Here is a 21,748-nt window from a genome sequence, read left to right on the forward strand (position 1 = left end):
CCTGTATCTCATGCAATAAGACATTGTGAGGTAACCAATGAACCAACAATCGATATGAGTCAGACTGCTTATGATCTACATCAAGAATTGTAAAACCTAATAAACTTGTAAGGCCCTATGATACTTGGAAATGGGGAGGGAGAGCAGAGAAATCTTACATCACCCTAGTAGGTGTGAGGAAGACGGGAAGTATAACCTATCAGGATCATTACTGGTAACTCATCGACAGCAGACTTGAGTCAGCATTAGACAATAGCAAAACTACAAAGACATGTGGGGGGAATCAGGAGCAATCCTAACAACCTCTTAACAGGAGGTCATACGCATAGAGCAGGGGGGACCCCAGAGTGGAGCAGGGGGACAGGAGGAGGCTTGTATCCCAACCCTGAAGACTCCCAGAGCCTCACCAAGGACTATCAGTATGAGCACCGAGGACTACATCCCTACTGCCAAGGAGACCATGGGGGAAATGGAGTGCCTTCAGAGGCCAAGAACTCTGAGGTCACCCATCCCCATTTGGATCTACCACATGGGATGGAAGAAGCCCAATTCCTGCTTTGCAGGATCCAAGGTCATCAGAACGACAACCAGGATCCCTGAGTGGTTCGCAGAAACAGAAGAAGAGTAAACTTCCTTCGGAACTAGGGAGTGGAGCTTTCTCTGGCCCTTGCCTGCTTCCAACTTTGGGTCCCCACCCTCTTTCGTAAGGACCATTAGAATATTGTTTTATAATGAATATTTTCTAAGGAAATGTGGAAAGTGTCTGTCTTTAATGTTACCTTTTAATACTATGGGGATAGATGTTTGGTGTAGCAGGTAAGACTCAATTGGGATACTTACATCCTGTAGCAGGGTGCCTGGATTTGAACTGTTGCTCTTCTCTCACATTCATCTTCCTGCTGTTATAGATGCTGCAAGGAAGCACATGATAGCTCAGGTACCTGGATCCCTGCCTTGCATGTGGGAGACTTATATTCAATTCCTGGTTTCTAGCTGGACTAAGCCCAGCTGTGGTAAGCAATAAGGAAGTGTCTATCTCTCCATCAATCTGTCTTTCAAATCACTAAATAATCTAAATAAAAATGCAAATTCAGATTCACTATTTGAATTCCAATAGCACTTCACGTACTCTTAAAAACATTTATCACTATATGTATCCTGATATTTCAAGATTTCATGTTTGTTAGGTAATAGACTTGCTTTTTTAATGGACAGAAATTATTTAGAAACAAAACTTACAACTTAAGTACTTATTAATACATTGAGATTTTATGTATGAAGGTTCTTAAAAATTTGTGGAGAGATGGAATTAAAATATAAGCTTGATGGGTAGAAAACCTTTTGACATCCATGTACAATTTTATCATAATATATTTTGCATGTATTCCTTAATATATTTTGGAGACCCTTTGTATGACTGGTTCATAATAGCTGTTTTGAAGTGATGAATGTGTGCTTTGCATAAAAACTCGATTGAAAACAACCATTTCATGTCATTTGAAAATTTGTGTTCTCTAAATAAAATAATTTAAAAAATCTGAATGATATTTATGAATGCAAAATGTTTTTCATTGAAACATATTGGCATTTTACCAAAATCATTTTTTGTTTTGTTTTCTACAGGGCACATAGTACATACTGCTCATCATCATTTGCCAAATATCCTTTGCATATTAAAAAGAAGTGACAGTAATCAGAAAAAAGGCTACCCTATAATTTAACCAAAGAAAGCGCTGTCACATTTCTTCAGATTATTTTGTCACATCTAAGTTAGAAGAAACTGTAATAATTTTTGCCTATTGTAATTATGTTATTTCATCTCTTAATTATATGATTCGACCAAACAAAAGTATTGTCATCATTCACATAGATTAGTAGAAAATATTGGTGGTTTATAGTTTCTCAGTAGATTGTAAGTTTGATGTGGATAAAACTGATCTTTATTTTACCCATTCATACACTTGTCACAATATCTGGAAGATATTTGTTTAATAAATATATCTCCTTATCATGATTGTTTCTTATTCTTTTTCATACTGGCTAATTATAAATATTTGGGGTAAAACTGTTGTCTTTACTACATTCTTCAAGCCATAGCAGCCTTATTATTGTTTAAACGCTTACAGAACCTCATATGTCACTAAACAAAATTTCTGTCACCACACACAATATTTTATTTATTGCAAGAATTTCTTTCCACCACTTTATGCTTTTGTAGGAAGAATCTGTCTCATTTTGTCCTTTTGGAAGGAGAGAGATTTCTTGGTAATCACCAATATGTGAAAAGGTTACATATTTCAAGGCACTAGCAGTCAGAAATTCATAAATGATCTAACATATCAGAGACCTTGGTATTATTCTGTAGTGAGAGGCATGGAGACAAACTGATAAAATGCACATTTGCTTCAGCAAATATCCTCTTTCAATATGTCCTAAGAAACTCTGACATACACTGATCTCTTGGATTGTCTTAAAAATGTTTTGCTTAGGTTTTCTTTGACATTCACTCCTTTGATTATCATAATACCCTTTGATGATTCTTAATCAGCTGAATCTCTAATGAATTTGTTGGTACAAAATGGGCACTAATAGCTCTTCCCAGATCTCTTCAGGCTTTGCTTTTCTCTTTTAGATTACCCACAAGAATTCACTTCAGTATTGAATTCTATTATTTTATAATTTCTTGTTAGCAAAGCAATTAATGACAAGGATTTCTGGAACTCCTAATGAACAACTTGAAACAGTTGTATTCAAAATAGCTGTACTTTTCCATTCTGCAGTAGAAAAATATATACATTTACAAAATAATGAAGCATTTAAAAATCATTGAACAAATGGAGAAAACATTTAAAAGTATTTCAAAGCTATTGTGAAACTTAAAATGGAGTCTAAATCCTACATAGAATGTAAGGCTATATAATTTGATGGCTTTTTAAGCCAACTTCCTTCTTGAAATTATAAATATCAAAGCTAGTTTATGGCACAATAGGAATTTTCTACGGATACCTCTGAAGAAGAGTCCCTGCATTGTTTAATAACATCAAGCCAGCAAGGGACAAAGTGGAGAAGTTCAGATAGAGGAAAGGAAAGTAGGTAGGGCATCCTTGAGTTTCAAGGCTTTCTTGGAACTTTTGAATATTCTTTGGAATTACTCCGTACTGCCGAATAGTGAGTTGTTAGAGCAGCCACATCCCTCTTGTATATTTGCACTGTAGGCGAATCATCAGTGTGCTTAGTTATTCTGAAAGTCTTAATTCACAGTGGCCTGCTGCACTGAGTAAGATAACATTATTTTCTTCTTCACGGAAATAAAATTCTGTAGGTAATTTATTGATGTACTAATTACCACTTCCAGTCATGAGTTAAAGAAAACTGATTTTTCAAATTGTTCCTACCCTGAAAAATGTATTTATATTTGCAAAAACCCTGAAGCATAACATGGTATTAGTTTTGTGAATTGCTGAAAATATGGTAGACAATATGCTCAAGGTTTCCTTTTTTGCTGTTGTAACTTGTCACCTATGCTGCAGCAGAAAGTGCAAAAATAGCCACTTTATTTGTGTATGTGACCAGCAATTCGTTTATGATACCAGTGACAAAAATAATCACCCAAGGAGGCTAAGTATACAAATAAGAAATATAAATATGTATTTTAGTATAGAAACATAAAATATAAATATGTGAAAAATACATAAACATCTATCTGTCTAAGTTTTCAAAGAATAGGAACATTGAGGTGCTTAAAGGCCGGCAGAGGGAATACCACTCCTGTTTATTCAAAAGTTCAAGAAGTTTTAATTTTAATTATCTGCTTCTTTTGTCTTTCCAATTCCTTTGTTTGGTGCTTTTTATGCATTTTGCAGCTTTTTTCGTTCTTAGACATTTCTAAGGTTTTTGCTTATTTATTTGCTAACTTTACATTTCTGTTTCTCAGTTTGCATGTAGGAGTTCAGTTTATCCTTCACATATATTTGGTTCAAATTGGTTCAAATTTCACAACTGGCTATGAGGTCTCATTTTTTTTTTCAGGTTTCTTTTTTTTAAATAGATTTTTATTTTGAATTTTGAATTATGTGGTATGATTTTGGATAGGCTGGGATTCCCCCCAAACTCCCGCCCCGTCACGTTTTTCCCATTTTGTTACAATAGTGTGGTCCTTCATAAGGAGTCATAATCACAAAAGAACAAATACCATATGTTCTTTCTAATATAAGGAAATCAACATGGAAAGTGTAACTTCAACAATCCAACCCATACTGTTTTTTGTTTGTTTGGTGTTTTTGGCTGTATCCCATGTGTTTTGATGTTTTTTTTTTTATTTCAGTTTGGTTTATTCCAAATAATTTCTTTTCTATAGTCGAATCCATCACAGACTCACAGATTATACGATGGCATCATTTTTCCCAAGAGACTTTTGTGCTTCTTTTTTGTCACCCATGTGTTGGTTACTTAGCGGTGCATTTTTTCATGGTGCTGTAATGTGTTGTTGATGTTGTTGTTGTGGCTGTTCTAACTCATACCAGTTGTTGACCTTGTTTCATGGCTTCCCACTATGGAAATATATAGTGATGGAGTACTGGGGTCTATCATATACAGACATGGGGATATAATGGAACATGCATCCCTGCTTCCAGATGAAAGATGGACTCCCAATGAAATTGTTGGACACGTGTAGACAATTGGATGCTGGACTGTCTGACATTGTCTGTACCAACAATGTCAGGGTACACTTAAATAAGAGACTGATAGAATTATGATTCCTTATCAGGTTTCTTATAATAGCATTTCCTAATAAGGCTCTGTTTATTAATTTGAAGTTCAGTTAATAATGTGCTTTAGCTTATGATTTTTGCCAGGTCATGGACTTCTTGAGAGGTGAATGTTTGCCTTTCTTTTCCTCTTTTGCCTTTTCTCACATTAAGCTCTCTGTTAGGTATATGGCAAATCACACTGTTTCTTGACCGAAACTTTTTTTTTTTTAACAATTTCATCACTTCCGTGGCGACATAGAAATCCTTCTCATAGTTTCATTTCTAGCTGATATCTACAAGTTTGTTTTCTATTTTTTCGCACACATTTCCACTGCATATCTGTTCTGTTTTGACTTTTGCTAAACAATAAAGTGTTTGTTTAACAAAAGCCAAGTCCGGACTTTCATTTCCTCCACTTGTACAACCTACAGTTTTTATGATTCTCTTCCTGAACTTCGTAACCAGAGGCGAACAGGCCGTAAAAATGCTTCTGTGGACTGGTTACTCTATAGCTGCCTGTTAAAATAGTTATTATTTGGTTCTGCTTTTACCCTAATCAGTTTTTAAATCCATTTGGCTGAGAAGTGCTAGAGGAAATGAAAAATAGGCTGAAAATCTTACCTTTGATGTAATTTAGAAAGTTTATATTCAGTACCTGCAAATTAAATCTTCTCCTAGACCTTTCTCTTTGCTGCTGTTTTCCATTTTACAAGTAACATCAATAACATAACTCACAATATGAAATGTTATGATCTCTATCTGAGAGAAAGAGAGAGAGAGAGAGAGAGAGAGAGAGGGAGGAAAGGGTCACAAGGAAGATACAAATAAAACACAAATTAATGTCCAGACATGTACATTCTCCTACAGCAATATTTATGGCAACTTTCCCCATAACTGGAAAAAAAAACAGGAAACAAAGGAAGTTCCTTCCAATGGGTGTATATGAAGCAAACTGCACATTTTCACAATGAAATAGTTACCACTCAGCCATAAAAATAAATGATCTTGGACCAGTGCCATGGTATGATAGGCTAAGCCTATGTCTCTGGCACTGGCACCCAATATAGGAGCTGGTTCTGGTTCTGGTCGTTCTGCTTCCCTTCTACGTCCCTGCTTATAACCTGGGAAAGTGTCAGAGAATGTCTCAAGTCATTGCTCCCGGTTTCTAATCAATTATTGCAGCCATTTGGGGAGTGAACCAGTTGCTGGAAGAGCTCTCCCCCACATACCTCTCTCTCTCTCTGTCTCTCCGTTTCCCTGTAACTCTGTCTTAGAAATAACAGTGAAGTAAATCTAACAAAAAAAAAAAAAAAAAAAAAAAGCAATGACCTGGCTAAGTCTCAAAGACAGGATGGTGAGGGAAGAAAGAAGGTAACATCTACATGACACACTATCTGATTATATTTACTTGAGGTTCTGGGAGGACAAGTTGATAAAAGCAGGCAACGGTTGACCTTGCCAGAGGTGTATGTATTTAAATATGAATGACATAGTCACAGTATTTTAGGAACCACCACAGAAAAAATAGCAAGCTAGAATCACATTAGAATTGACCTAGGTACAAGGAGGGGCAATCTCGGTTCTTTTATCACAAACACAAGTGACAGTGAAATGTCACAAGCTACTACTTTATTCTTTTTTTATCAGCATACATTCACCACGTAGTTTTTAGTTTTCCTGTTAGAATGTACACTAGCTTTTTGTTGCTGGGGTAAAAGATCTCATCTCTGAACTGATGGTCCAGTCTATGGGAAAGATATGTAACAGAATAGTATTGGAGCTACAGAGATACAAAACCAGTGAATTAAAACAGAGGTAGCGAGAATTCTAACATTCTAGGTGCATGGTTACAATATTAATTATGCATTCAATAGCAGTTTATAAATAATTCATTGATCATCTGGTTGACCTAACATTTTGAGAAGAGGAAGAATAGAACATTAATGTATTTTGTGACAAAATGATTAGCATCTATATTACATCATAATGTGTATATGACTCTAGAAGACATTGTTCTCTGTGAATAATTTTTCCATCAAATAATTAAACCTATGATATTAAAAATGTGTCCATTTAAGAAAAAGAGCAGTTAATGCTGCAACTGTTTTTGGAGAATTGTAAATATTAATGAGAAAACCAAAAGAATAAAAGTTATAATTACAAACTTTAACATGACAGAAAGTCACATTATTTAAAACATAATAGAAAGTTGTCTATCAAACAGGAATTAGGATGAATTAGATCAAGTAACAATGAGAAAAATTTTTAGTTTGTGTGATTATATTAGTCTGGTCGAAACTAAATTGAAGAATATTGGTCATTTCAAATGTGTGTGAAAGTCATGTGTCTAGTTCTTAGATATCATTCCCAACCCAGTCAAGAATTCAGATAGCTTATTTAAAAAACACTTGCTTTTTAAGATTGTAAAATTATAGTTGTATGCATTTATAAAGTACAAAGTGATGTTATAATTTACTAACGCCACGTGGAAGAGTAAAATCAAGTTCATGAGTTAATTGGGCTGCCCAAAATCACAAGTGACTGTCAGGTCTGTGTGGAATGAGCTTATTCCTGCAGAGCACATGTCTGCATCTGATTCTAGGGAAGGTGTGGAAGTTGCAACTGTGAGCACTGGCCTGGGGACTGAAGTCTGAGTTTGCTCTAGTGCTCGGTCTCACCACAGTAGGTCTGGTATTGAGCATCAAGGCAAAGACCTACATTGACTGTTCCATCTTCTTTACAGGGGCTAGAGTCTTGCTTTTCTGTCTTTTTGAGGCTGGAGGGAAAACAGATTGTAGCCTTGAAAAATTGTTCCTAAAAATTGAAATTGGCTGAGGTAGTTCAGAAAATTCATGGAAAAATGAAATTAAAGGATAAGTTCACTTTAGTGCATAAGAATTTTGAAGTCCAAGCCTAGGTGTTTCTGATCGGGCAACCCATGAGTCCCAAATCTTTATCAGAGCTTATTCTGACAATCACCAGATTCCCTACAGTGTCAGACTGTATGTTAGGGTTACAACGTACTGTTGGTGATACGAGTAGAAATGAGTGTCTTCTTGGAGAGCCTTTTTCTATCTGATGCCAGGAATGATCCAGAGATTGTGCCTGTGAGCAACAGACTGAGGATTGAGGCCTTGTGTCTTTAGCAAGTGTTGAGTCTCTCTGAGAGGCCTGACCCTGAGGTTCAGGGCAGAGCCATTCACTATAATCAAGTGGGATTTAACCCTGGGATGCAAGGGTTATTCAAAGTATTCAAATCAACAAATAGGATGTGGTTTTAATAAAACACAAAGCAAAAATCATCTCATTGAAACATAAAAACATTGGACAAAATTCGTTGTCACCATTTAGGAGATATAACAGGGTGTTGACTGACCAGTTATTTGAGTGGACTCTACTATTAATTGAGTTCTCTGATCAGAGCGAGTATACCCCTTACAGGTACACACCTGCCATGCTGGAGTCTTCTTGCTTTGTTTCAACTGCAGATTTTCTAGATGTCACGTTTACCTTTGGATTCTCTCTGAAACGTGACTGAAGTAGGATGCTGTGCCAGCATCTTTGAGTAGCAAGGAAGTTGCATGACTTCACCTAGGTTTTTTTTCCTTTTGTACCACCATGGTTCCTTGGGAATCATCTTTGTATATCACTTTGCCAACCTGAAGGAGAAAAGGGCAACACATCTGATCTGAGGTAATTACTCCTATGCTTTTCAAGGGTGATATTTGTTCTGTTTTGTGGAAACTCAGGCATCCATTCCTTACCCAAACCCAGCCATCATAGCAACAAGAATCCAATTGTCTCATTGCACAGAGAAAAGGTAAGTATGTTCCAAGATACTGGGTAGAATCTTAGGGTTGTTATCACAGTTACTAATGTACCCTGCTGGACTTTGGAATGGTGCTAGTGCAATCTTGGCTATGCCTTTGCCAATAAGGGTGCCTGACTGACCAATCACCCACAGTTTTGGGTCTTCAGGGATCCCTCATAACACTGAACCTGTCCTGTGAGCTGCTATCAACACACAGCCATGCTGGGCATGATATTACCCCATGTCCTCAGTTGCTGTGGAAGAAAATATATGGAACTGTTATTGAAGTATACAGTGAAAAATAAAGCCAAAATAGTGCATCAAAAAGTACCTAATGGCACAGCTTCAGAGAAAAACTCTTGTAATATCAAAATTGCTTGTTAAAAGTGATACAAGGGCTCGCTCCCCGGCCTGGCGCGAGGCCTGCGAGGGAGGCTCAGCGTGACTGCCAGGAAAATGAAGTTAGACGGCTAGGCTGAGGGACGGCCTGGACTCTCCCTGCCCTCCTCCAGGTCGGGGTCCTGCCGCTTTCGCCGCTTGGACTCGGTGCGTCGGGGAGACCCCGGGGCTTGGCCCCGCCAGTGTAGGGACGCCGGCTTCCCCACCTCCCTCTCCCAGCTCTAGGCGCCGGAGCCCCCGCACGGCAAATGTGCAATACCAACATGTCTGTGTCCACTGATGGTGCTGTAAGCACCTCACAGATCCCAGCTTCGGAGCAGGAGACCCTGGTTAGACCAAAGCCATTGCTTTTGAAATTGTTAAAGTCTGTTGGTGCACAAAAAGACACTTACACCATGAAAGAGGTTATATTTTATCTTGGCCAGTACATTGTGACTAAACGATTATATGATGAGAAGCAACAACACGTTGTATATTGTTCAAATGATCTTCTTGGCGATTTGTTTGGAGTTCCAGGCTTCTCTGTGAAAGAGCACAGGAAAATACATACAATAATCTACAGAAACTTGGTAGTAGTCAATCAGCAGGAACCTTCCGATTCAGGCATGTCTATAAGTGAGGACAGATATCACCCTGAAGGTGGGAATGATGAAAAGGAGCCTGGTCAAGTGCTGCAGGAAGAGAAGCCTTCATCTTCAAGTTTGGTTTCGAGACCATCTACCTCATCTAGAAGGAGAGCAATTAGTGAGACAGAAGAAAATTTGGATGAATTACCTGGTGAACGACAAAGAAGACGCCACAAATCTGATAACATTTCCCTCTCCTTTGACGAAAGCCTGGCTCTGTGTGTAATACGGGAGCTATGTTGTGAAAGAAGCAGTAGCAGTGAGTCAACAGACACCGTCAAATTTGGATCTTGATGACCGCGTAAGTGAACACTCAGGTGATTGGCTGGATCACGATTCATATTCAGATCAGTTTAGTGTGGAATTTGAAGTTGAATCTCTCGATTCAGAAGATTATAGCCTTAGTGAAGAAGGGCAGGACCTGTCAGATGAAGAAGATGAGGTTTATCGAGTTCCTGTGTACCAAGCAGGGGAGAGTGACACAGATTCATTTGAAGAAGACCCTGAAATCTCCCTAGCTGACTACTGGAAGTGTACTTCTTGCCATGAGATGAATCCTCCGCTCCCATCGCATTGCAACAGATGTTGGGCTCTTCGTGAGAACTGGCTTCCTGAAGATAAGGGGAAGGATAAAGAGGGAATCTCCAAGAAAGCCCCACTGGAAAACCCGACCCACTCGGAACAAGGCTTTGATGTTCCTGATTGTAAAAAGTCCATAGCAGATGATTCTAAAGAGGCAGGCGTTGAGGAAAATGACGATAAAAGCACACAAGCTTCTCAGTCACAAGAGAGCGAGGACTTTTCTCAGCCCTCGACTTCTAACAGCGTTATTTATGGCAGCCAAGAGGACGTGAAGGAGTTTGAAAGGGAAGAAACGCAGGAAAAAGAAGAGAGTACGGAACCTAATTTCCCCCTGAATGCCATTGAACCGTGTGTGATTTGCCAGGGCCGACCTAAAAATGGTTGCATAGTTCATGGCAGAACAGGACACCTGATGTCATGCTTCACTTGTGCCAAGAAGCTGAAGAAAAGGAACAAGCCCTGCCCAGTATGTAGACAGCCTATTCAGATGATTGTGCTTATTTCAACTAATTGACCTGTCCATGAGAGTGGAATTATATATTTCTAACTGTAAATATAGCCCTAAAAATTTAGACAACATGGGATCTATTTTTATTTACATATGTCAAAGTGAGGCATTGTCTCAGTTAATGTGGATTTCCCCTTTTTGGTATAATTTACCTTTGGGAGAGAGAAAAGTGAATATTTACTTTTTCAAATGAAAATTTCACTTTGTTCTATTTTTTATTTGGGTTTTAATGTGATTTGGATTGGATTCATAACTAGTTTATTTTTAATCATCCCCTTTGGCTTCAAATAGTTTCCACTTTCTCCTAATAAATAAACATGAAAAGTACCTGATTTAACAGCACAAAAATAAGTAGGACATTGAAATGTGAAGTTAGTGTCTCTTATGTAAGGGAAGATGTTTGTGAAAGATTTAATTTTTTAATTTTGGGTACCCTTAAATCTGAGCCTTAGTTTTTCTGGTTTCAGAGCTTAAAATGCCTTTTCTAGATAACTAAGTTGATAGCTGTATTGGGTGCAGTGTGAGTGAAAAATGTTGATAGTGTTTTTGATGTTACTATGTGATAAAGGATAGGTGGTAATGATGTCAAGTGAGAAGATGGCCATCAGTTAGCACAGACGAAACCTTTCTAACCCTCCTTGGTAAACTGGGGGGAGGAGCTGTTGTGGGTGAATAGGTATACTATGCATTTTTCACACTAATTTCAAGAACTTAATTGAATCTTATATTTCCTGTAAGTTGGAAAGAATTCTGAGATAGTTTGATCATCTTGGGCTCAGTTACATGGTTTCTGGTAGTTGCCTGAGTTTCAGACCTTTGCTTAACACCAGTTTTAGAAATGAGTGAATTCAGAAATTTGGTTAATAGAACTGTTCATTTTTAAAGTAACTAGAGAAGCTATAACTTTAATGCAGATATTATTTGTTACTTTCCTTTTAAAAATGACAGTGTCAGAATATCGGATTCTAAAATCTCTGTCAAGCTGTGTGGATTAAGTTCTCTGTCATTAACTGTAGTGTACCAAATACAGATTACGCTGCTTTTCTCCCATGTATGTGACAGTTGTGCAGATTCAGATGAGGGATAATTTGTTCCACCAATTACTAATAGAACATTGTTGGAATAAGCTTTATGAACACAGGTTTTACATGTGTGTATCTAAATTAGGAAGCAAATGACTGGAGTACTTTGGTCTTGAAATACAGCAAAGATTTATTAATTTGTGATTTGTAATTCAGTTAGAGCTCTGTACAGTCATTCTGAGAATTGGTGGTACAAATGAGGCGATGGATGGTGTACGTTAGGATATGCAGCAGTTGCTGTTCACACAAGAGTTCACACATGACCCACTCTGCGTGCTTCTGATTGACAGTGTAGTCCTGATTGTCTAAATTTTTAGGTTTAATATGTATTATTTATTGATTTATAAATAAACTTATTAAATATTAAAAAAAAGTGATAGAAGGAGGGCAGATATTTGGCATAATGTTAAGTTGCTGCTTCCTGAATCAAAGTACCTATTTCAAGTCCCAGCTCTGTCCTAGCTCCCATGCTCTGATACAGCTTCCTGCTAATGGATGCCCTAGGAGATAGTGAATAATGCCTCAAGTGTTTGAGCTCCTCACACTCATGTGTAAGACCTGATTTGAGTTTTGGGCTCCTGCCCTGAATGTTGCAGGCAGGTGGAGAGTTAACAACAATTAAAGAGACATAAGAGAATATAGAGAGGCAGTTGGATGAAAGCAAGGAATCGGTGCAAAATATGAATGATAAATTCAGCACAGAGATAGAGCTCTTGGAAAGAAAGCCAAACGGAAATCATGGAAATGAATTCAATAAGTCAAATAGCAAATATAATGAAGGCCTCAACAGCAGCATAGCTCAAATAGAAGAAAGTACATGTGGAGTCAAGTGTTTTAAAACACCACAGTTGCACAACGGATGAAAACATCAAAGAAATGCAAACTCTGAGTCTTTCGAGTCATCCTTAAATAAACAAATATTTAAGCTCTGGGCATTCCTAAAAGTGAAGAGAGGAGTAGAGGCTAGGAAAATAGCTGAAAATATTTCCAATTTGGAGAAATGTATGGACATCTAAGTACCCAGAGGACCTCAAATAGAGATGATCAGAAATGATCTCCAGAATGACTCATAGTTAAGCTCTTAGAATCACAGCATAAAGAATTCTAAAAATTAAAGAGAAAACACCAAGTCATATTTGAGATAACTATCTCTCTACCCTTGTACTAACAAAGTTTTTTTCAAGAGAAACTTTGTAGGCCAAAAAAGATTAAAATGGTATAACCAAAGTTCTTAAAGAAAATAAACAGTAACCCAGAATAGTTTATTCAATAAGAATATTTTTTCATAACTGATGGAGAAATTAAAAGTTCTAAGATAAGTGAAAGCTGAGAAAGTCCATTATCATCTTATAAAAGACACTTAAGGGAATCCTCCACATGGAAGCAAATGAAAGAAAACAACCATCATAAAAGTATGTGAAATTATAAAACTCACTATGAAAAGAAAGATGATATTAAAAGTAAACAGAAACATTCGCAAAATGATATACTGAAGTCACTTATCCAGAATAACTTTGAATGGAAATAGGCTAAATTCTCCAATGTAAAGATACGAACTGGCTGACTAAGTTACAAAGATATACTTCCTAAAAGAAATTAACTTCAATAAATACAGAGAGACTAAAAATGAACAAGTGAGTGGATGGAAAAAGATGCTCCATTCAAACCAAAAGAGAACTAGAACAGCTCTACATTTGTAAGACAGTGCACACTTTAAGACAAAATCTGAAAAAAAGAAGCAAAGGTGAAGTGATAAACTCAACAGGAAAATGTAAACATTTTAAATGTATATGCATGTAAAAGCAGAGCTTCTGACTTTATTAACAACTATATCTGATCTACAAAGAGAGATATGCTGTGATACAATAATATTCGGGCGTTTCAGCACCCTGCTTTCATCAACAGACACAGAATCCTATAAAAGGATCAATAAACTAAATCCTAAGTTGGACTGCGGTATAGAAGAAATGAACAACACTTGTTTATATGATATTTCCTCTAACAGTTATAAAGAATACATTCCATGAATCCTTTCATGTATTCTCTTGGTAGACCATATGTGAGCCCCCCCCCCCAATTAATACTAATAAATCAGAACTCATCAAAATCGTATCATGTATCTTTTCTGACCATAATGGAATTAAACTAGAAATAACAAGAAACAAAGGCTTCTTCTTTTTTTCCCTTGGAACAGAAATTTATAAATGCATTGATCTCTGGGGAAGAAATCCTATAGCCATAGACCAGACAAATGTCATGCTCTGTAGGGGATCCCCTTCCCTCATCAGAGCTGCGGGTAGTCTGGGGATGCTCAGTACTGTATTTTAGGCTAACTGCTGCCCAAGCCCAATCTTTGTTTCTTCTGTTAGTGCTCTTGGTTCCCCTGCCTTCACATAAGGCCACTCCTCTCAGGATCTCAGCTAGTTAGTTCAGCAAGGATTCTGTCCTCTGACATGGGTACACACTTCGGTAACAACAAATGAAACTACACGAACACTTAGAAACTAACAGGTAGCTGAATGAGCAATGAGCCATGAAAGAAATCAAAAAGGAGGTTGTGAGTAAACCAAACTCGGTTAGTGGAAGGAGAGGAGTAAAAATGGTCACAGCAGAAAGAAATCAAACAGAAACTATAGAATACATTACTAAAGATCAATATATGAAGGGTTCATGTTGCAAAAGCAAAAATACTGATAAACTTTTAGCTAGACTGAAAAAAAGGAGACTCAAGTCAGTAAGTTGACAAATGAAAAGGAGATACTGAGAATGATATTACAGAGACACAAAGGATAATTAGGGATTTTTACAAACAATTGCATGAAAGAAAATTGGGAAACCTAGGGCAAATGATAAAATTCTGGAGATATACATACATATATATATAATACATATATCTCCTACATTTCCTTTCATGTCTAATTTCAAATTGAGAACAGGCTTATATCACTAGAGAATAAAGAGATCCAATAAAGTCCTCATTTTACTATGCATAATTTGAACAGAGATTTGAAGAATTGGTACAATTTAGTTTAAAAGACTAGGAAAAATTTTCTAGTATTTTCTTAAATGAGTTTTAAATAATTTTGATTGGCATGTCATACTTTAGATTCCAGCAATCCCTTAGTTGGATATTTTTGTACATAATAGAACTGCCCAGATACATTTTTTCCTAATACCATACATTTAAAAATATCATTTAAAAATAATATGATGTTTCAATTTTAGTTTATACACAACATATAACATACATAACATAACATGTTATACATAACATCACATCATCTTAAATTAAGGCAAACATGTGGTATTTAACCTTTTGGGATTGGCTCATTTCCCTTAGCATTATGGTTATATGTATGTTATATGTTGTGTATAAACTAAAATTGAAATGTCAATGAGGTGGTCACAGAAGGTGGTTAAGAACTCGCATTTATTTTAACATATTGGTTATTCATTACTATGTCAATTAATTCCATAATGATGTAAATTTTTGCTGATGGTATGTTGGAGCTTTTAATTGATCGGGATGATACTCTGCTGGCTCTGTCTTCAGACCAGAGAGGGTATACCTAAGAAGCCGTTGAACTTGACTGGACAACAAGATGCTGGACTCTATGTTTGGTATATGCTTGCAATGGGGGAATCTCAACTGAACTTGAACTGTGGTTATGCAACGGGGTGGAGGAATCCACCATGGTGGGAGGGTTTGGGGAGGGGTGGGGAGAACCCAAGTATCTATGAAACTGTGTCACATAATACAATGTAATTAATGAATTATAAATAAATAAATAAATAAATAAATAAATAAATAAATAAATAAGGAAAAAACAAAAAAGATAATATGATGTATAAGAAAGGCAGTTTCTGGAGGACAGAAGTGTAGTTGTGCTTTTCTTTATGTATAGTATGGATCTATAGATAGTGTCAGTGAATAAGTGATTCTCTTGGAAACATGGCTATTATCATGTGATAGGAGGGGCAAACCAAATCTGAGGAATGTAACAACTGGAACACGTATTGGAAATAAATACAAATGAAATGACTTAGATTTTAGAATGTCACTAACATGGACTATTAATGGATAACTTGCTTATATGAATAAATGGAAACTTTTGAAATAGCTGAGGGAAATGTAGAATAACCAGGTTTAGAGATAATAGATTAATCAAAAGATGAGCATAAAGCAGGTATTTTTTTTTATGGTGAGAAGATAGATATGCTAGTGAGATGAAAGGCACATCAGTGGAAAATAGTGGGAGTTGGGAATGCTATGTCTGCGTTCTGCTGAATCAAGTTCAAGACATCATTGTACCCAATACCAGAGACTGTTAAGATAGTTACAGTAAATGAAACAGTGGATAAACAAATGGGTCCAGGGAACAAAAGAGAGAACACAAAAATAGATCCATAAAAATATTTAACAGATTTTAAAAAATCATTTGAATGGCAGAGAGAGAGGGAGTTGTAAAAAGATGGGCCTTGTATTCACTAATTTTCTCCAAAAATCTCCAAAACAGCTGGAGCTGGGCCAGGTTGATGCCAGGAACGAGGAACTCAATCCAGGCCTCTCACATGTGTGCACCATACCAAGCACTCTACTGACTTCCTCCAAGGCTGCACGTTGTCAGAAACTGGAATCAGAAGCAGACCAAGTACGCAGACCAGGCACTTTGATATTTCATGCTGGCATTTTAACTCCTCAGCCAAGTATACAATCCTCAACCGATATTTTATGAAAATGCAAAAGTGTTTCCGTGGAGGAAGCATGAACGTTGAATCAAAGTGATTCCTGTGGCTGCTGGTCTTAAAGACACGAAGCACAGTCTTGTGGAGGTAGATTGTATTAATTCCCCTCCAAATTTTGGTGCTGGGAATGTAGCTTTTGTTCCACTCTCTATTTTTGTTTTATGGGAATTCATACAATGCATGAGACTGGAGTGAGGATGAGACTGGAGTGAAGTCTTAGAGTAACTGAAAGTCCAAGGCTGTGGCAATATCACCGCGTTGCCTGAAGGTTTCCTAACTGTATCCAGACGCCAACTGCCCATCAGTGTATCAGAATAAAATCTGCATGCCTTCCTCTCTCTCCTTCCTCTTTGATATCCCTTCTCACTAAATTTCAATATCAGAAAGGGGGAAGGAGAATGCTTCTGGCTATACCTGCCTGGACAGGGTCCTTAGGAAACCTAGCAAGAATAAATTAATTACTTCTTTTAAACTTTATAGACATTTTTCTGCCATCTCAGAGGCTGACATTTTGTTGATAAATTTCTGTTTCAGTTCTTGACAAGAGGATTATTTGATTCTCTATGATGTACTTAAGTGTCCTAAATAATGAGATCATACATTTACGTCATACACTAGTCTTTTGTAATCAAGTTTTTCTACACTCTGGCAATTTACCTGGGTAACAAAAATTTTGTGCATCTTGGGGAAAAATTTATGTGCTGTCTGTTGTCTTTATTGAATTTTGATTGCTTAGGAATACCGATAATACAGTAAGTAGTACCTACCTTTTTTAAAAAAAAATTATTTCTTTTATTGGAAAGTCAGATACATAGAGATAAGGAGAGACAGAGAGGAAGTCCTTTTGTCTGCTGTTTCACTCCCCAAGTGGCTGCAAGGGCTGGAGCTGAGCCGATCTGAAGCCAGGAGCCAGGAGCCTCCTCCTGACCTTCCACATGGTTGTAGGGTCCCAAGTCCCTGAGTCATCCTCTCATGCTTGACTGCTTTCCCAGGCCACAAGACAAGAGCTGGATGGGAGGTGGGGCTGCCGGGACACAAACCAGTGCCCATGTGGGATCCTGGGTATACAAGGCAAAATCTTTAGCCACTAAGCTACCTTGCTGGGCCCTATTTGCCTGTTTTCAATTGTTTGATAGCTTATCATAACTCTGAGTAAATCTGACCCATAGCTTTGTTTAAACGCTCAGGCTAAATGGATTAGAAAACGCCCTGTAACTGAGATCAGGTGAAGACCCAATAAGGAAAAAGAAGAGAAGAAATAAAGCGTTTTCAGGTCTGTTAGCCTTTCAATCAACCCAACGTGAAGGTCGCCAGAAGGTGTCCAACATGCTATGATTGTGTCCAGGCAGGACAATTCAAGAAGGAATGTCCACATTACTGCTGCCGCAGTAGATCTCCATGGCCCTGTCTTATTTGCAATGGTGATCACTGGAAGGTTTAGTCTTCCCAGAAACCAATGCCTCTTGGGCCAGGCTTCCTTTGCTTGGTGACCCCATATGAATGAAGCTGTCCATGGCTTCTCTAACAACTCATATCACAGACAGTTAACACTCAAGAGCTCTGGTATGTCCTAACCATGGAAGAGAGGAAGTTGACATCTGCCTTGATTCTGGAGGTGGTTTTCTAATCTCTCAAATTCAGGTCCCCACTCCTCCCTTAGTGTTAGCTTGTTTGGCATCTCAGGAAAGCTGCATATTAGATATTTTATCCAGCTCCTAAGCTCTATAGCTGGGGTAGCTTTTTGTTCTGTTCTGTTTTATTTCCATTTTTTAACACTTAACTTCCTGATCACACCAGAGAGTTCAACAGTCCTTGTAGGCAGATTTCCTAGCTCTGATGGAAGGCAGTGATTTCATAGCTCCAGGGCGATCCTTACACCTTGCTGTAATTGAGACAGATATTAATCCAGAGGTTTAGGCAACCCAGGAAGCAATCAGTATGCAATCAGTATGGATTCACTTTGAGGATTCTTCCTTTTATTCCCCCCTCAGTCAAAAGCAATATTCTTCATAGCCAGAGACACAGCAAAGTTTAAAAGCCATAACTGACAACTTGAAGTCACAAGGGCTTTTAAAGCCATGCTAGGGTCCCTGGAACACTACAATCCTGGAAGTCTGAAAGCCGAACAAAGAAGCAAGGCTAGTGTATCTTTATCTTATTAATGAGGCTGTGATTTCCATTTATCCTGTGGTCCTTAATCCCTCTTTACTTATATTGTCTCAAGTTCTGAAAGGGAAAAAAATGGAATATGGTTGAAAAGCTGTGATTTTGAAAATGACTATCACAAGGAGGGCAAAAAAATTATTGATGCTAACCCTGGAGAAAAATAAAGTCAAAGTACAGAGGAGGAAAGATTCTTATGCAAGGTTGCCTGATAACTCAGCAATTCCCTGACATTCTCCAAATGTCTTTATGATTGATCAAGGATAAACTTAACTGGGAATATTGAGTGATTGGCTAGTAAAACAGCTTTAAGCATTTTAGATGCAAGAATATATAAAATACCTAGAAAACTCTAAGTGGATTATAGAATGGCCCAGATCCTCTTCCCACCCCAGAAGTCCTGTGTGACCGATTAACTGTATGTCAATAACTCTCAACAAGCTGTCAGTCACATTTTAGAAACTATGACCTGCGTGAGAGAGGTCTCATGACAGCTAATACAAAGAAAATACAGAGAATGGGAATGTTGGTTGCAGTCACTCTTACCCCTCTGGAAAAGTACATACTTTATTATATCCCTAGTGCTACTCTTTGGCCCATGCATTCTAAACTGCCTCATTAACTTTATTTCTTCTCATATATAGCCAATCAAGCTTCTGACGGTCATGCAAGCAGAGCTTTGAGTATAAATTTCATTCTACAGAGGATCCCTCTATAAGCCTCAGGAAGAACCATGACTGCCATCCCTTAATGCTGTCCCTTTCCAGCTTGAAGCAGTCAGAGTGGTTGTCATCCTCCTCCCTAGTAGAAGTTGGATTCAACTCTTTGGAAGGAGTAGATGGAAAGAGGTGACAGAAAGATTGTTAGTACGATCAGGTGGGGAGAAGCAAGGAAACCGGAGTGAGAACGATGCAGTTCCCAGGATCACTGGCCAAGGTCACATCAGCTGAGGGCCCCGACCTCTGGACACTTGGCTGAGCTCTCTGTCAACTTCCTTAAGCAAAATGAGTTGCTTGAGTTTGATCTGAGAGGCTAAGAGTGCTTCAACTTCATCTGGTTAATATATACAAAAAAGAAGCTATTTTTACAGCTGCCGCCTGAGTGGCTCATATCAGGTACTATAGGTTTATAGTGACCAGTCAAAACAGCCAGTGCTTAAGCCTCATTTGCATCTCCCAGACCAACAGTGAGAACTACCTCTTGGAGCTCACAGATCCCCCAGACATAAACTCTTCTTTGGCTCCCTCTTGACTCTCTGTTGTTTTCTCTTTTTGATTAATAAACTTTTTTGGCTTTGTTCACTTTTCTTTGTGTATGTCCCTTATTCTTGGGCCCGGCGGCTAAAGTCCTCGCCTTGAACGCCCCGGGATCCCATATGGACGCCGGTTCTAATCCCAGCAGCTCCACTTCCCATCCAGCTCCCTGCTTGTGGCCTGGGAAAGCAGTTTAGGACGGCCCAAAGCTTTGGGACCCTGCACCCGCGTGGGAGACCTGGAAGAGGTTCCAGGTTCCCGGCTTTGGATTGGCATAGCATCAGCCGTTGCAGCTCACTTGGGGAGTGAATCATTGGATGGAAGATCTTCCTCTCTGTCTCTCCTCATCTCTGTATATATGGCTCTAAGACAAGAAATCCAGCAAAGAAAAAATAACTGCAACCTAAAAGAGCTATATACATATATGTGTGTATATACATATACATATATCTATATATCGATATATCGATATATATTTTTTAATTCAGTGGAAAAAAAATCCGCCATGTTTCTTGGAAGTATGACCTAAACCCAAGCGATGACATTTGCAGACTTGCAGTATCAGGATGCTGGCATTCAATCATTTCAGGCATCCAGCATTATAGTATTGAGAGTAGGTCATCTCAATATATTTGTGAAATTAGTAAAGTTGTTCTGTCCAATATCACCTTAAAGATTTCTTTTGAGATCTCAAAAATATGAAAATTTAAATAATTTCCAATAGCTGTTAATTGGAAGCATTTTTCACAAGCCTTATTCTATTTAGACAGATAATTTTGCTAGTCTCTTAGCCCTAACCTGTGCTCTGGCTAGTGACTTTACAGTGGTGTAGACCATCACTGTGAGAAAGGTGGTCAAAGGCCTGCCTATGTGTGGATGTCAGTCTCTCTTAAGAATCACTTGAAACCATTGTAACTCATTGTCTAACATGTGCGATCAGTCATGTAAACTATCAGTTTCAAGTAGGTTGCCTTTTTCAGAGATGACATTCAGCTTATTGCTGTCTGATCAATTGTACTCTGCATTTTGAGGCATTTGATATCTGATTTAAGGGACATGGGAACTTTGCGAAACCACTTCTATGAATTTGTAGTCTTATGTGTTATTGAGGAAAATAAGTTTTACCTTCGGAGCTACAGAGTGTAATGGTATTTCATATTGCTTTTGCTTAGCATTGAAGTGGTGCTAATATTCTGGTTGAATTTTGCAACCCTTTGAGATGGTTGACTTATTTAGATTGGTGTGCAAAACATGATAGCAAAAGAGTCTTAACACAATAGACAAAATAATGAATATAAAAGTTCCCTTATATCATTTTATTTTGATAAGAGAATGTCCTTAAAAGCTTCCACACTGAAAATATTTCCTTATTATACTGATGTTATTTCATACACTCCATTAAGCTATCTCTTTTATCTCTGAAATTGATGTGAAAACAAAATATTTATAACATGCTGGCTTTACTTCTTAAATTGCTTTTCTTATAAGAAAAATAAAAGTAAAATAAATATGCCTGAGTCTCAGAAAGTAACCAAGTGCAATTTCATTTTGTGTGGATTGATGAAACATTTGTTATCTGTTGTATTGTAACTAGTTACATTGTTGTGGTAGTCAAGTACATGGTAATAGCTTAGAGTAGTTAAAGTAATTCCGTTTTCCGCATATTAATAGTCCAAAATCTGGTTGTCAGATTTCACTAAAGGGAAAAATACAAAATAGGAAAAATTCCTCTTTGCTATTTATATGATTTAAAGGTAGGACATCATGACTAGGAAGACATTAATGGGCAAGAACTCAAAACATTTTTATACATAGAAGAACATCATG

General features: G+C 37.7%; 1 protein-coding gene across 1 annotated transcript; it reads left to right on the forward strand.

Moving 5' to 3' along the window:
* The first annotated feature begins 9,153 nt into the window (after positions 1 to 9,153).
* LOC101533416 (E3 ubiquitin-protein ligase Mdm2-like) lies at positions 9,154 to 11,702 on the forward strand. Its single transcript, XM_012927609.3, is given in 2 exon segments — positions 9,154 to 9,856; positions 9,858 to 11,702. Coding segments are annotated over 2 exon segments (1,473 nt in total). The 5' UTR covers positions 9,154 to 9,209; the 3' UTR covers positions 10,684 to 11,702.
* The last annotated feature ends 10,046 nt before the right edge of the window (positions 11,703 to 21,748 follow it).

Source organism: Ochotona princeps, chromosome 1, assembly GCF_030435755.1.
Source record: "Ochotona princeps isolate mOchPri1 chromosome 1, mOchPri1.hap1, whole genome shotgun sequence".
In the NCBI taxonomy this organism is placed as follows: Eukaryota; Metazoa; Chordata; class Mammalia; order Lagomorpha; family Ochotonidae; genus Ochotona; species Ochotona princeps.